Source organism: Caretta caretta, chromosome 19, assembly GCF_965140235.1.
Source record: "Caretta caretta isolate rCarCar2 chromosome 19, rCarCar1.hap1, whole genome shotgun sequence".
Taxonomy (NCBI): domain Eukaryota; kingdom Metazoa; phylum Chordata; order Testudines; family Cheloniidae; genus Caretta; species Caretta caretta.
In genome coordinates, this window is record NC_134224.1 from 14,708,898 (window position 1) to 14,725,639 (window position 16,742).

Below are 16,742 nucleotides of genomic sequence, written 5' to 3' on the forward strand. Positions count from 1 at the left end.
AAAATGGGGAATGACTGGCGAGGTGGTAGCACCGCTGAAAAGGATCTGGGAGCGTTAGTGGAGCACAAATTCAATGTGAGTCAATAATGTGATGCAGTCGCAAAAAAGGCGAATGTCACTCTGGGGTGTATTAACAGGAATGTCATATGGAAGACACAGGAGTAATTGTTCCTCTCTTCTCAGCACTGGTGTGGCCTCAGCTGGAGTACTGTGTCTAATTCTGGGTGCCGTCCTTTAGTCAAGATGGTGATAAGTTGGAGAGAGTCCAGAAGAGAGCAACAAAAACCATCAATGTGTAAGCAGAGACAGGGTGGGTGGAAGATGGTGAGTGGAAGGTAATAACTACTGGGAGCCAGCCCTCACCGGCTCCTGCATCTGAAGTGGAGTTTTTAAAGAAAATGTCAGCCTTTTTGGGGAAAGAGGGGAAGACCTTGGCTGATATGCCGGGTCTGTTGGGCCTTGACCCAGGAGTCCCAACCCGGGAGGCTGCTCCATCACCTGATGAGTGGGTGAAGGCTTTGGGGCAAGCATTAGAGAAGGTTGTGCCACCCCACCCTGAGTCAAGCCCCTATCGTAAACTGAGGCTGTTTTCTGGGGGTCCCACCCCAATACCCGGGGAGGAAGCATTTGAACCCTGGCTGGAATACACCACTGAAATGCTGCAGGAGTGGGCAGTACCTGATGCTGAAAAGAGAAGGCGACTAGTAGAGTGCCTCAGGGGGCCAGCCCTAGATGTGATTCGCACCCTGAAGCTCAGTAACCCTGGGGTCAAGGTAAAGGACTGCCTAGAGGCCCTTGATCATGCCTTTGGGAGAACCGAGGGCTCAGAGGATGTTTATTGCAAGTTCCTCAATGCCAGGCAACAAAAGGAAGAGAAAGTTTCTGCCTACATACAGAGGTTGGAGAAATTATTACAGAGAGCCATCATGAGGGGAGCAGTAGCGGTTGAGCAAATGGACCGGACTAGATTGGCTCAGATTGTGAGGGGAATTCAATATCAGAACCCAATCCTTCTCCACCTTCGATTAAGGGAGCGCCAAGACAATCCACCGGGTTACTCTCGACTGATAAAAGAGGTCCGAGAGGAGGAAGAGAGGCAGGCAGCTGGTGAGGTTTGGGAGGTTCAGCCACCCCAGGCAACTGCCACAACATCCATACGAGCGCCCAAGGCGCTGATGGTGAATCCTCAAGAGGAACTTACCCAACGAGTTCAGGTTCTGACACAGAAAGTGGCTGAACTAGAGAATACTATCGATTCAGCAAAGACTTCAGCGTACAAGGAACCCCCTGTTACCACGGTCCAGAAGACTACATTTAGAACCTCTGCCCCACCCCGGCAACACGGGAAAGGGCAATCCTTCTTCTGCTACCGGTGTGGCCAGGATGGGCACATTGCTGCCAGGTGTCAGAATGCAGAGAATCCCCCGCTAGTATACCAAAAGCTGAGGACCACCTGGGGAAAGTCGGGAAACGGCCCCAGGGCCTGGGAAGGGAGCCGCCTAGGCCTGCAGGGTTTGGAGGCTCCTCTGCGAAGAACCATGCCACCCGAATCCCACCAGGATTGATAGGACCTCGAGCTGAGGTCACTGTAAAGGTTGAAGGGACAGAATGTAGAGCAGTGCTTGACACGGGATCCCAAGTGACTATCATATTCCAGTCTTTCTACCAGCAGATGCTTATGCATCTGCCTATACAGCCCTTGACAGGGCTTGGCCTGTGTGGTCTCAGCATGGATGAATACCCGTATCAGGGGTATGTCATTGTACACCTGGAATTCCCAGAAGAGATCGCTGGGGTAAGACAGGAGGTGGACACTGCAGCTTTAATATGCCCTGACCCTAAAGGTGTCTCTGATGTGTCCGTGCTGATAGGGACCAACTCCAGCCTCTTTAAGGTACTTGCAGATTACTGCAGACAGCGAGCAGGGGACCAATACCTGAATACCTTAGTGATACACACACATTGTGCCGCAGCCTACAGAAAAATTGAGGACGCAAAAAGAGTGATGCCTGATTTGCTGGTGGGAGCACTGAGGTACGCAGGCCCGGTCCCCTTAGTGGTGCCTGCAATGACAGAAAAGGAGGTGATTGTCATGAGTACCTGCCTGAAAGGCAATAAGAGAACATTAGCAGTGGTAGAGCAGCCGACTGAGGGAGGGCTCCCTGAAGGAGTGCTGGTTCTTAGTGGAGTCATAACCCTACCTGCTGAAGCCCAGGAAGAGGTGACTATACTGATTGCTAATGAAACAAGTCGTGATATTTTTGTGAGGCGAGGACAAAAAATAGCAGACCTCTTTGAGCCCGAGTCAATTGTAACTCCCCAGTGTGAAACGCAAGTTCCGACGATAGACCCAGCAAAGTTTGACTTTGGAGATTCACCTGTGTCCGAGGAGTGGAAAGATCGCCTGAGGAAGAAACTTTGTGAAAGATCCAAGGTGTTCTCACTGCATGAGTGGGATGTGGGATGTGCAAAAGGAGTAGAACACAATATCAGACTACATGACTCTCGACCTTTTAGGGAGAGATCTAGGAAGATTGCTCTCTCTGAGATGGAAGACGTGCGACATCATCTTCAGGAGCTGGCTGCGAATGGCATCATTACAGAGTCCCGCAGCCCATACGCCTCGCCCATTGTGGTAGTCCGTAAAAAGAATGGGAAAATCCGGATGTGTATTGACTACCGCACCCTAAACAGCCGTACTGTGGTCGACCAGTACACTTTGCCTCGAGTGCAAGATGCCTTAGACTGTTTGCTGGGAAGCCAGTGGTTCTCTGTGTTGGATCTTCGAAGTGGGTACTACCAGATCCCTCTGGGAGAAGAAGATAAGGAGAAGACCGCCTTCATCTGCCCATTAGGGTTTTATCAGTTCGAACGCATGCCCCAAGGGATTTCTGGAGCACCTGCCACCTTTCAACGTCTCATGGAGAGAGTTGTGGGAGACATGAATTTACTGCAAGTGTTAGTTTATTTGGATGACCTTATTGTGTTTGGAAGAACCTTAGAGGAGCATGAAGAAAGACTTCTTAAAGTGCTTGATAGGTTGGAGGATTATGGTCTGAAGCTTTCAATTGACAAATGCCAGTTCTGCAGAACCTCAGTGAAGTATGTGGGTCACATCGTATCCCAAGAGGGTGTGAGTACTGATCCTGATAAAATAGAAGCACTCACTACATGGCCATGTCCAAGTAACTACAGAGAACTCAAGACCTTTCTTGGATTTAGTGGCTACTACCGCAGGTTTGTGAAAAACTATGCTACGATTGTAAAGCCTCTGAATGATCTTACCAGGGGACATCAGTCCAGCAAGAACAAATCTAAGACCAGGAATAAGGGGAGGTTCCCAAAGCCTCCTGTGCAGAGAAACTATGGCCCCTTTGCACCATTTGGGCCACGGTGGGATGAGAGATGTGAAAGGGCTTTTCGAGAAATCATTACTTGCCTAACTCATGCTCCAGTCCTAGTTTTTGCTGACCCAAGCAAACCATTTATCCTGCATACTGATGCCAGTTTGGAGGGTCTGGGAGCAGTCCTGTACCAGGAAGTGGAAGGCAAACATAAACCTGTAGCCTTTGCCAGCCGAGGATTGTCTGATAGTGAAACTCGCTATCCCACCCACAAGCTGGAATTCTTGGCCTTGAAATGGGCCATCACTGAGAAATTTCGAGACTACTTGTATGGTGCTCAGTTCCAGGTGTGGACAGACAACAATCCACTGACTTATGTGTTAACAAGTGCTAAGCTGGATGCTACAGGGCAGAGATGGGTGGCCGCCTTGGCTAGCTATGAGTTTAGCATTCAGTACCGATCCGGGAGAAGCAATGTAGATGCAGATGCATTGTCCAGGCGTCCGCAGGCTCCAGAAGTTGCTGTGATACCCACAGATGGAGTGAGAGCTATTTGCAGTGTGAGTCGTCGAGAGCCAGAGGCCTGTGAGAGCCTTCAGGGATGTATTGCAGAAGCTTTGGGCCTGCCCCCTGAATGCATGCCTTCTGCCTCAGTGAACTATATTGCATTGGACCAATCTCCTTTGCCCATGCTCAATGCGGCTGACTGGCAAGAAGCCCAGCGGCAAGATATTGACATTCGTGATACACTACTTGCCAAAAGGGAGGGGCGAAGCCCAGCTGCGGTTGTCCCACCTAACCCGGAGGGTAAACTACTATTGAGAGAATGGACCAAATTAAAACTGATTCAGGGAGTGCTACACCGAATGACCACCGACTCTTTACAAAAGCAACGAGCACAACTAGTACTGCCAAAAAAGTACAGAGCCCTGGCCATGAGGGCCCTGCATGATGACTTTGGGCATTTAGGGATGGAGAGGACCCTGGAACTTATTCGTAGTAGGTTCTATTGGCCCCGAATGGCTGAAGATGTTCGCAGGAAATGTGAGACTTGTGCTCGATGTGTTCAAAGGAAAACTCTGCCCACGAGGGCTGCATATCTCAAGAACACCACCAGGCACTAATACCTGTCTCAAGTCTCTCTCAATTCACAGAGTTTTGGAACCCATGTCCCTTGCCTAGTGAGTGCTACTCAGATGGTGAGTCCTCCATCATAACAAAAAGGCCAAGTACAGTTCCAAGCACAGTTCCCATAATCAGGGTACTAACAATTTATTCTTCCCGCCCCAATAACAGAGACACTGGGGATCCCACAGCAGCCAAAGTGACCATTTGGGCAGTTATGGCCTATTGCTAGGCGGGGTGGATGTGCCTATGCAAATGAGATCAGCCCCTGAAGTTCTTTTCCACAACTTGCCACACCTCACCACCAGATGTCAGGGTGGATCCCACCCTGTCTCTGCTTACAAATGTTTTAGACAACCTGACCTATGAGAAAAGATTTAAAAAACTGGACATGATTAGTCTTTAGAAATAAAACTGAGAAGGGACCTGATAAGTCTTCAAATACGTTAAAGGCTGTTACAAGCAATTGAACTGTGAGCCACTGAAGGCAGGACAAGAAGTAATGGGCTTAATCTGCAGCCAGAGAGATTTAGGTTAGCTGTTAGGAAAAACTTTCTAACTAGAAGGGGAGTTAAGCTCTGGAATAGGCTACCAATTGTGGAATCCCCATCACTGGAGGTTTTTAAGACCAGGTTGGACAAACACCTGTCGGGGCTGGCCTAGGTTTACTTGGTCCTGCCTCAGCGCAGGGTGCTGGACTTGATGACCTCCCAAGGTCCCTTCCAACCCAACATTTCTATGATTCTATGAAATCCCACTGTGTTCCTTTGTCATCCTATTCCTTGTGGCAGATTGCCAAGCTCCCTCTGTCACCCTCTAACTCAGAACCTGGCCTCAGAAAATAGCAGAGATTAAATTAATTCAGTAGCACTTGAAAACTGAAAGTGGGTTCAGCTTAGTCAGCGCCACTGAAATCTGTCTGTGGGTTTTGGCTAGTAGTTTTGGCTAGTACTGTCCTACATTGTCTGGAGAAAGACAGTACTGGGGAAGAGATGGGTTGGAGTGACATTGCCTTGAATGGTTTACTTGCAGAGGACACACACACGTGAATTGCAGGGCAGCTGAGGTTTCTGCCCACCTGCAATGACGCAGCAGTAGCACAAATCTAAGTCCCGGTTTCTGTTTCAAAGACAAGATCTGCGGAAGAAAATATGAGTCACTGGCTCCTATATATCAGTCGATATTATGTGTGTGTGCGTGTGTACACGCTTATACGACACACACTCAGATCCTTCAACTGAACTTTGATTAGGGTTGGAAAAGCGACTGTAAAACAGGACCTTCTTGCATGTCATGGACCAAATTGATCCTGGCGTAGCACCTTTAACTTCAGCAGAGTGAAACCAGAGATGAATCTGCTCTCCATCCTGTCAGTCACAACTGCTGATCTCATTTGCAAAAGCAAGTGTTACTTCTGGTAGTCCATCAGGAGTTGATACAGCTCTGGGAAGCTCTGGGAGCTGGGTTCTGTTCTACCTCACCCTGCACATTCGGTTCCAGCTGCAGCTTCCTGGTTATCAATAGAGATGTAAGAAGCAAGACAAGTCAAGCTGGATTGTTCAGTTCAGTGGGGTTTTGTAGAGCTTTTAGCGTTGAATCAGGGCACTTGTGATGTGGATTCACTGAGTGAGACTTGGTCCTCCATACAGCAGAGAAAGAAATGCTAATGTTTTGTGTGATGTTCTTTAGCTGTTGGTTTTTCTAAAGATATTTCCCAAACGTTTTTGTTCATTTCTTTTTCAATGAATAACCAAATCCAAAAACTGAAATTTTGTGTGGGAGCTTTGAAATCCAAATATTTGATTTTTCTTTTTCTCCCAGAAGACAAAAAAATATTTTAAAAATGTTTGGTTTACATTCTCTCTTTAAGATGACCAGACTGAAAACTTTCAACCAAATGAAAATTTATTATTTTGTAAAAAACACAAATTCATTTATTTTCCAAAAATGTAAAATTTTTCAGTTAAAAATTTGCTTACTCTTTTAGTGGGCACATTAAAGACTAAAGAGGCACATTTTAAAGAGGCACATTTTGACTAAAATGAAAATTTTCCATAAAAATGTTTCTTTGGACAGCAAAACCATTTCTCTTTTTAAAAACATATTTAGATAAAAATATTTGACCCCATTTTAGTCCTGCATCATCATTATTACAGAATGGCATCTCATAAAAAAGGGGGGAAATCATTTGTGATAGAGCCAATAAATAGATATCAGAGTAGCAGCCGTGTTAGTCTGTATCCGCAAAAAGAAAAGGAGTACTTGTAGCTCACGAAAGCTTATGCTCAAATACATTGTTAGTCTCTAAGGTGCCACAAGTCTGCCTTTTCTTTTTAACAAATAGGTAGTCGCTAACTTTTTTCCTTATCACAAAAATTGGACCAAATCCAGCCCTGGTATAAAGGGTCACAAAGCATCTCCCATTGAGTTACACCAGGAAGGAATCTAGTCCATTGTTTTCTGCTCTGCTTTGGGTTTTTGCAATGGCTCTTCCTAAGACTAGACAAAAATACTGTAGTATGTGATTGCTGGATTTTCATTTTTTTTTTATTGTTACACTGTGAATTATCCATTGTAGACAGGCTTGCAGGAATGTGAGTATCTGCCTGGCATTCTCTTCCCAAAGGCCAGTATCAGACAATAGAGTGCACTGTTCTTTAGCACATAATAAAGTAAAATCATATTACACTGAGCAGAAAGTTACCTAAGATTTTGGAACATGCCCAGCCATCTCTCAGTGAAGTAACAACTGTGTTTGCTAGAGAGCTTGGGAGACCCAGCTGTAAGGAGGCCCTGTCTTTGTCACTATTTGGCTGAGTTTTCAATCTAGTTTGCCACCTTCAAGCTGCGCTAGGCTACTAGCTAACTGACAGGAGGGCTTTTCTAGAAATATTAATATCCTTCCTTCATTGTCCCCTGCTCCCGCTGCTGCTTCTACTGTCTCTCCCTGGAAAGGTCTTGCTGGGGATAAAGTTTCTTATGCGAGCATGGAACTGCTCTTTAGGGGGTGAGCTGGAGTCAGGTTCAAAGAGGAGGGAAAAAGTTTCCTGAAGCTATTCCCAGTTCCACAGGACCACTGCCAATGCATTCATGGTGTTTGGCTTCAGGTAATAAAGCTCTGGGGGAGGGGAGGAGAGTTCCCTAGCAGATTAAAGCAGGAATTTTGATGCCCTAGGATCTGCATTCGGAAGGAGCCTTCAAGTGTGGGATGAAGGAGCGGTGGTGCTGTAAGGAGCTGCTCTCTGCGATGCAGGAGTTTCTTTATAACCCCTGTTGGCCTGGAAGCTGGCAATGCTAGACATGTAGTGGCAAGTCAGACAATGTGTGTGCACAGCACTGCATTCAGTGATAAGGGCCCGCATGCCCCATCCGCAGGCATGGAGTGTGGATTGAGCATTTTACATGGATTTTCTTAGACAAAACAGGGCCATTTTCGATCACTGAAAATCAAATTTTACATTTTTAAACTGAAGAATTTTGGCGTTTCGATTGTTTGGATGAAAATGTGAAAAATGTTGGCCAATCGGGAAAAAAAATCATTTTTGTCAAAAGTGTCCACAGGGATGAGGACTCGAGAAGTGACGGGCTTCTAAAAGCTCACAGGGTAGAAAATTCCGTACATGGAAGGAAAGCAGAGATGATGAGGTGGGAGATGAAAGCGATGGGTTTTGTGCATCTCCAGAATGCTGGTGGATCTGTGCCTTATTTCATTTTAATCTGGCCCTGGGGACAAGGAAGGAAGACTCTAAAATCTCCTCTTTTAACCCAGTGGTGAACAAACTCCAAAAGGCCCGAAGGACAGTTTGGATCTGAATGAGCCCAGGATGAGTTTGAAGCCATTTGGGACTTGGGCTGCAAATACCATTGGGTCAGCTAAGGTGCCACAAGTATTCCTTTTCTTTTCACCTAGATACCATGCTTCAGTGAGCGGAACGGTATAAACACAATATGTTAGATAGCTGTCCTGTTTCTAACAGGGATAAATACATCACCCCATGCTGCCTCTCTTGGGTAATTTTACCATTTCTGTTTCCGTGAGTAACACCTGAAAGCAGTGAAAGACAAAATATACCTGTGGGACAGAATGAACAACTTTGAATCTCCAAAAAAAGATTAAAGTTGAGTCCATTCTTACTCTATTTGTACTAACTTGGCCAGAATCATAACCAGGATCATCCAAGAATCTCAAAGCACTTTACAAACATTAATTATTACTACTAATAATAATAGTAATAATAATACCAAGCTATTATGCACTGCCTTATATCCATTGGTGAGTTGAGTGTCATTACATTAGGCATGAAGCATCATTAAAATTAGGTTTCGCAACAGCCCTGTGTGGGAGAAAAGGTTATTACATTTTACACCATTTTACATCTGCCCACACTTCAACCCTAAGTGCCTTACCCAAAGTCACACACTCAGTCAATGGCAAAAGTGAAAACAGAAGCCAGGAATCCTGGCTTCCAGGTCCCCGCTCTCAGTTCTACAGGAAGGATGTTTTTGTGATTATGGCACTGGGCTGAGCTTCAGAAGATATAGGTTCTCAGCCACAGATTTACTGTGTGACCTTGGGAAAGTTAGATTTTCAAAAGTGCTCAGTTTTGGCCCAAATGTGCTCCCACTAAGTCAGTAAGACTTAGAGAAAAATACTAAGTGCTTTTGCCTTCAATATCTGAGCCTCAGTTTCCCCTCTGTGAACTTGGAGATAAAAGACTCACGTGAGGTAAATCCAATTGTATTTGTTAGGTGCGCTGATGCTAGAGTGACAGGGGGCATAGAAGTAGGTCCATGAAGAGATCTGATCCCCATCCATTGGCACCATTTTTCAGTAGTGTCTAGTTAATTTCTGGCTACCACAGCCTTTAAAATGCTAGTGTCGGGTTGTTTTTTTTTTTTTTTTCAGGTGTGGTCACATTTTTACCAGAGTGCATTTCTTGCATTTAGGCTTTGTTGGTTGTTGGCTTTTTTGGTTGTTTGTTTTTGCTGCCTTTGGCTTCTTTACCCTCTCTGTTTTGCACACAACTCCACATTACTGGCTTCCCCATTCCTCTGCTGGCAGCAGAGGGGAAAGGAAAGAAACTGACATTCCAGAAATTTTAGAGTTGGGGGGAAAAAGCCTTCTTCAAACAGCTGGTTTCCTGATTGGTTGGCACAGAAGCTCTGGTTGCCCATTTTAAGTCCTTGCTTATTTTTCTGCTCCTGTCTTGCTAGCAGAGAGCCTGGGGAGCCAGCTTTAGGCATGCAGGCCCAGGCTGTGTCATGACTAATGTTTAGTTAAAATGCAAGCTGTTAATGAAACAAGCTTTCTGCATGCACAGAAGGGAGAGTTTCCCCCCCGGCTGTCATTGAGCTGAGGCAGGTGTAGCCAATTTCAGAGATGACGAGTCAGGGGAAAGCAGATGCTGTTGTTGTTATATGGTAGAGCTTCAAAAAAGAACTAGGTAAGTTCATGGAGGCTAGGTCCATCAATGGCTATTAGCCAGGATGGGCAGGGATGGTGTAGCCTCTGGGCAACTGGGGATGGATGGATCACTTGATGATTCCCTGTTCTGTTCATTCCCTCTGGGGCATCTGGCATTGGCCACTGTCAGAAGACAGGATACTGGGCTAAAGGGACCTTTGGTCTGACCCAATGTGGCCATTCCTATGTTAAATACCAACCTAGACCATGATCTCGCTGCCACACACTCACTACGTGCATATAGAAAGAGGTGGTCTCGCCATCTCAATAGTCAAGACAGACAAGGAGTGGGCTGGAGGTATGGGGGAATTAAGGTTTCCAGGGCAACCTTAATTCTGACATTTTCTACCTTGTGAGTTCGAGGTGGGGGTTTGCAAAGGCACAAAGAAAAGTGAGGCACCAAGGCCCAGATCGTCAAAGTGAATTAGGCACCTAACTCCCATTGAAATAAATGGGAATTAGGCACCTGCATACCTTTGAGGATCCGAGGCGAAGATCCCGCTGACTTTCTATGAGAATTGAGTCCCCGATTGCTCTATCTGTCTTAGAAAACCAACCTCCTTGCCACTGCAAAATTAAAGGTCCTTTAGTGTATTTTCCTTGGATGGGATATTAGTAAAGACGGCCATTGCCACAGAGATAACAATCACTTTTTCCCCATCCCTAATATCTTGTGGGGGACTTTGGCCATTTTCTTCAATGTTTCCAATCTCTGATTAGACAGAAGGAAGGGGAATGGGTGGGAGGGGTGATACCATCAGGGAGAGCAACACTGACTTCTCCCAATGCAGCAGCTCAGCAGATAATTCACTTACCTTATTAATCTCAGGAGACCTCACACGGGCCCCTTCTGAGTCGCTGAACGCCCTATTGATGGCAAACTGGATTGCCAAGCCCGTCATGGTGCCCGTGGAGAGAGGCTTGATCTTGCGGACTGCTTGCAGCAGGCTGGCTTTGGTCCAGTGGGTCTTGAGGGAGAACTCATTCTTGACTGTGCTGGCATAATTGATCACCCCCACCCGAGTGGCATTGGGGCCCACATCTAGGGACTCGATGACCTGGGACAAGAATACTTTGACCTGCTCAAATTCATGGGGGCGCACACTCCGGGAGCTGTCTATGATGAACACCAGGTCGGAGGGTCTCGTCCTACACAGAGCACCTGCACGAGAAAAGTGGGAAGAGAAAGATGAAGAAATAAGGCTACAGAAAAACTAGTGAGGTTCAGGGATCAGAGCAGGATGCTGGGGACTCAAGACTTCCTGGTTCTTGTGGGGAGATAGGGTTCTACTGGGTTATGGCAGAGAACTGGGTGTCATTTGTAAAACCAATGGGATGATGATAAATACTTACTTATCTCATAGGGGCAAAGTGGGAACTAATTAATCAAAGTTTATAAAGTTTATACTTTTTAGAAAAGTATTTGTATTGGTTAAAAACATAACACCGTGTACAAATATGTGTACTTATAATGCACAGAGGTGATAAGATAATATTTGGCATTTGTGGGGCTGGATTCACCACTCCAGGTTTATGCAGTTATGCTGATGAAACTCAGTGCAGTCACACTGGAGTAAAACAGCAGAGGGGCAAACGAACTGTCTGAAGCACCTTGATCAGATGCCCTTCAAACGCTTTGCAAAAATTAATACATAAATTCCCACAACAAGTCTGTGCAATAGGTATTGTTATTGCCACTTCACAGACAGATAAACAGAGGCACACCTAGCCATTAAATAACTACCTCAAAGCTCCAGGGGGTCAGTAGAGGTGGAAATAGAACCCAGGAGTCCTGACTCATATAACCCCCTGGTTTAACCCTTAAAGCAGTGGTTCTCAACTAGGGGTACATGTATCCCTGGGGGTATACAGAGGTCTTCCAAGGGGTAGATCAACTCATCTAGAGATTTGCCTAGTTTTACAACAGGCTACAGAAAAAGCCCTATCAAAGTCAGTACAAACTAAAATTTCATACAGCCAATGATTTGGTTCTACTGCTCTATATACTGTATACTGAAATGTAAGTACAATGTTTATAGTCCAGTTGATTTATTTTTTAATTACATGGTAAAAATGAGAAAGTCAGCAATTTTTCAATAACAGTGTGCTGCGACACGTTTGTATGTTTATGTCTGATTGTGTAAGTAAGTAGTTTTTAGTCAGGTGTAACTTGGGGGTACGCAAGACAAATCAGACTCGTGAAAAGGGTACAATAATCTGGAAAGGTTGAGAGCCGCTGCATTAAATCACAATGGAAAACTTGTCTTATGAAAGGAGACTCAAGGAGCTTGGCTTGTTTAGCCTAACTAAAAGAAGGCTGAGGGGAGATATGATTGCTCTTTATAAATATATCAGAGGGATAAATACCAGAGAGGGAGAGGAATTATTTAAGCTCAGTACCAATGTGGACACAAGAACAAATGGATATAAACTGGCCACCAGGAAGTTTAGACTTGAAATTAGACGAAGGTTTCTAACCATCAGAGGAGTGAAGTTTTGGAATAGCCTTCCAAGGGAAGCAGTGGGGGCAAAAGATCTATCTGGCTTTAAGATTAAACTCGATAAGTTTATGGAGGAGATGGTATGATGGGATAACATGATTTTGGTAATTAATTGATCTTTATATATTCATGGTAAATAGGCGCCCAATGGCCTGTAATGGGATGTTAGATGGGGTGGGATCTGAGTTACTACAGAAAATTCCTTCCTGGGTATCTGGCTGGTGAATCTTGCCCATATGCTCAGGGTTTAGCTGATCGCCATATTTGGGGTCGGGAAGGAATTTTCCTCCAGGGCAGATTGGAAGAGGCCCTGGAGGTTTTTCGCCTTCCTCTGTAGCATGGGCCACGGATCACTTGCTGGAGGATTCTCTGCTCCTTGAAGTCTTTAAACCATGATTTGAGGACTTCAATAGCTCAGACATAGGTGAGAGGTTTTTTGCAGGAGTGGGTAGGTGAGATTCTGTGGCCTGCGTTGTGCAGGAGGTCGGACTAGATGATCATAATGGTCCCTTCTGACCTTAGTATCTATGAATCTATGAACTTTTCCTCTTGGCATCACATCACAAAGCACTGGTGATCATACTGTAAAGAATAAGGCTGCACTAGACAAGAGAATCAGTGTGAAAATGTAAAATAGATTGACCTAAGATGACATATTCCCCATGTAACTTCTATGTTCCCTTGGTAAGATCAATAATAAACATGATGGAGAAAACTATTGGTGGTCAAGATGCTCTGTCCTGCAGCTGGATGGAATTTCTCAAAATTGACCATTTTGATGACATTTTTCATCAAAATTTCAAACTGTGACCAAAAAAATAAATAAATAAAAAGGGTTGATATTTTTATGAACATTTTCCCAAATTGCCCCATTTAGCCTGCCTCTGTGAGGTTCTGTTCTCATATTCTCTGTTAATATTTCATTTTCACACAGGAGGAGGATACAGGTTCTGCGATACAGGGGAAAAGTTCTGTCAGACAAGCTTTTTGACCAGCAAAAATTAAGACATAGATATTGGAGTTGGTCATCAGTGTGAAATGTAACTGAGCTTTCACGCTATTAGACAGATGAAAACAAATATCCTGCTATACGTCCATGAGGAGAGATCATCAGGTGGGTTTCCTGAAAGACTAGTGCTGAATGTGTCACTGGCTTCAGAATAATGTATCTCTAAACAACGCAATGTGCAGGAGGGATGCAAGGAGGAGTTAGTCAGTAGGACACACTGGTTTCCACTGAAAAGTAACCATTTACTGCCGGGGGGGTTGGTTTCACTTCACTGCCATATTTCATTGCAGGAAGTAGAAAACGTCTGTTTATAATCAAGCTTACATAGTGCTTTAATTCTTAGACCAAAAAAGAACTTTATGAAGTGTCATTATACCCATTTTATAGGTAGGGAAACTGAGGCCATGAGCTTTGCCCAAGGTCATGCAGTCTGTCCTTAGTGGATCAAGGAATGGACAATAAGTCTCCTGATTCCCACTCCAGTGCCCTAACCACCATTTGTTTTTTTTTTAATTGTTAACTGCTGCCAAGAAAGAAGTGTTGTACCAAAGCATTGAAGTGTGGGATAAGGACTGACTGAGCCAATAAAAGATTTTGGAATCAACTTTTTCACAAAGCGCTTTTGTATTTTTGTCCCAAATAACTTTTTTTTGTATCTCTTCTTATGAAATTAAAATGTATTTATGGGGAAATAAAGAGAGAGTATTGAAAAATCAAAAGCAAGTCTAGCTAATTGTGTCCAGCCCCAGAAGGCTCCCTAGTCTTAGGGCTTGTCAATACATGGAGCTATTCAGGAAGAGCTATTCCAAAACAATTAGTCTTGAATAACTCCACATATAGACACTTTCATTCTGGCATAAGTGCCTTTTTCCAAAATAGCTTAATTGATTTTGAAAGTGGATTAAATTAAACCAAAAACAACACTTTTATTTTGGAATAAGAATGGCCACATGTGGACTTATTCCAGAGTAGATACTCCACTTTAAATCCATTGTCTACCTTATTCTGTAATAACTTTTATAATAGTCAAGCCCTTATGGCAATGAAACAGAGTTTGCGGAAGCACCATGGTGCTGGTTTAATTAGAAGAAACAGAAAACTGTTGGTAACGCAGAATTAAAACATATTTATATTGCAAGCAGCATTCAATCATACTAGAAATATAGTGGATTGGATGAATGATCCATCTGTCATTTCCTGACTCTGGTAATATCTAGTACTGGATGGTTCAGGTGTAGAGATACCATCTCTTCACAAAGCTGATCAGTTGGACAGTCTGCAAAGACATTTCCTTTCTCTGCGTGGCTACCTTATGCTCTGCAGCATGTAGTCACATTACCCTGATCATTTTGTGATCTGCACAGGTATAAATGTTTTTAAATGTCCTAAAATCACTCAACCCTTTTACAAATCCAGCCCCAATATTTGTCTTGGCCACCTCCTGCAGCCATGAGTTCCACAGGTTGGCTGAACATTAATTGTTGTCTGTAACTTCATCCAGTCCCTACTGGATCAGTTAATGTACTGATTTCTTTACAATTTGTACAAATCTTTTTCACTATTAGCTTTTCCTTTTGAATTCAACACCTGTTCATTTATTATATATTATTTGTAATACCACAGTGTCTAAGAGCCCCCAACATGACCAGAACCTCACTGTTCTAGGTGCTTTAAAAACACCGAAGACGCCGACAGCCCCTGCCCCAAAGGCCAGAGACAAAAGGTGTAGACAGACAGACTGGGAGTACAAGGAAACAATGTGACAGTATTGTTCAGCATGATAGGCAGTGAACTCAGCACACTGGCTGCCTACCATTGTCAAGTATTTTGTAGCTGGGAAATGGGGATTTACAGACATTAAAATTAACCATCCTTCTTTAAGGATGCTCACAGGGTATCTCTTGAACAGCTTGCCTCTAAGGCAAATCCTGTCATCCCAATTCAGGCAAAATCTACCATTGACTTCAACAAACTGAAGGGAATTCACTGGAAGTTTGCTTGAAAAAGGACTACATTAAAACCTTAATAAGGACCAACCTCAAAACCAATCCATTCCACTTTACTCGGAAAGGTGAACCAGAGCTAGGAATGTCTGATCAATCCAGGCCAATTTGCTCCTTGAATTTCCCAAACAAAACCAGCTCTTTGAGGAACGCTTTGAGAGAAGAAGCGAGTTCTATTCAGGAGATAAAAAGGGCACAAGACATCTCCTTTAATGGCAGTGCCTCCTCCAGCTAAAAGGAACTGGACCTCATACTATGCTGAAGACACACTGAAGCAGCTTTCTGTTAACTGTGTCTGTGCCATGCATGCGGCTATTATTGCAAAGTAACGAAGCAAGCAGGAGAATGCAGCACAGACATCAGGATTTTGCTGCCTTGGTCAACTATTTGCAAAAGATTCTTTGCACAGTCCTGCAATCTGTTTGGTGTTGTTTTTCTCCCTTTATCCCCCCTGTGTTCACATCCGCCCGAGTGGAATGGCTTCGGGTGGTGAGAAGGTACCACAAACAAACTGACCTCTTCACTTACCTCTGGGCTGAGGGGGAGCCCCGTAAATGCCGTGATCCTGGAAGAGAAGAAACGCAGAGAGCAAGAAGCCAGAGAAAATCCTGTCCATGATTGCTCAGAAGCTGGAGGCAGAGTGGCAGGCAAGAGTCTTGGGCAGAGGTATTAACATGCCACTCCTCAGAGGGGCAGCAGGCCAGCCTCTGACACTTGTGAAATACCTGGGGGGAGGGCAAGGTTGGAGGTGGGGAGGGAGGAAAAGAAGAAGAAAACTTTGAATGACACGAAGGGTCTCCTGGCTTTGCCCAGCCCCTGGGGCTTTCCACAAGGGGTTCATTGCTCGGCTAGGGATGGGAAGTAATAAAGGGGACCCGCAACTGCCCGGAATGTGGAGAATCTGAGACCTTGACAGTGGGGCCAGTGAAAGCAGGTTGGGGAAAGGGGTTAACCCGTCATTCGCGGGCTTTAATCTGCCTCGCCTGGTGTTTGCTGCACTAAGCCAATGGTCTGCGGTGTATGGGGCTAGCACCCTTCCTGAGACTGGAGGGGGTGGGAGCGGGGCAAGAACCAGGTCACACAAACCCTTAGATATCCAGCTCGGCACATGAAATGCAGACCTCAGGGTTTAGGAAACATCTGCCTTGTGGTGGGCCCCTCCCCCCCACTTCTTTTTACTAATCTGCAGGCAAAAATATCAATCTGCTAAAGTAGGAGTGAGGGAGCAGAAGGGAATGAAAGGACTGGAATCATAGCTCAGTGAGACACAGTCAAAGTAATGTGAAACAGAATGAG

The 16,742-nt window shown here is 44.8% G+C and overlaps 1 protein-coding gene across 1 annotated transcript in view; it reads right to left on the reverse strand.

Moving 5' to 3' along the window:
• MATN1 (matrilin 1) overlaps positions 1 to 16,419 on the reverse strand; it is a 41,844-nt gene extending 25,425 nt beyond the window's left edge. The window contains exons 1-2 of the mRNA XM_048826200.2: positions 15,975 to 16,419; positions 10,749 to 11,095 (exon numbers count right to left, since the gene is read on the reverse strand). Of these exons, the coding sequence (XP_048682157.1) occupies positions 10,749 to 11,095; positions 15,975 to 16,062 (435 nt within the window). The 5' untranslated portion in view covers positions 16,063 to 16,419. The remainder of the gene's footprint in view (positions 1 to 10,748; positions 11,096 to 15,974) is intronic.
• Between the last annotated feature and the right edge of the window lie 323 nt (positions 16,420 to 16,742).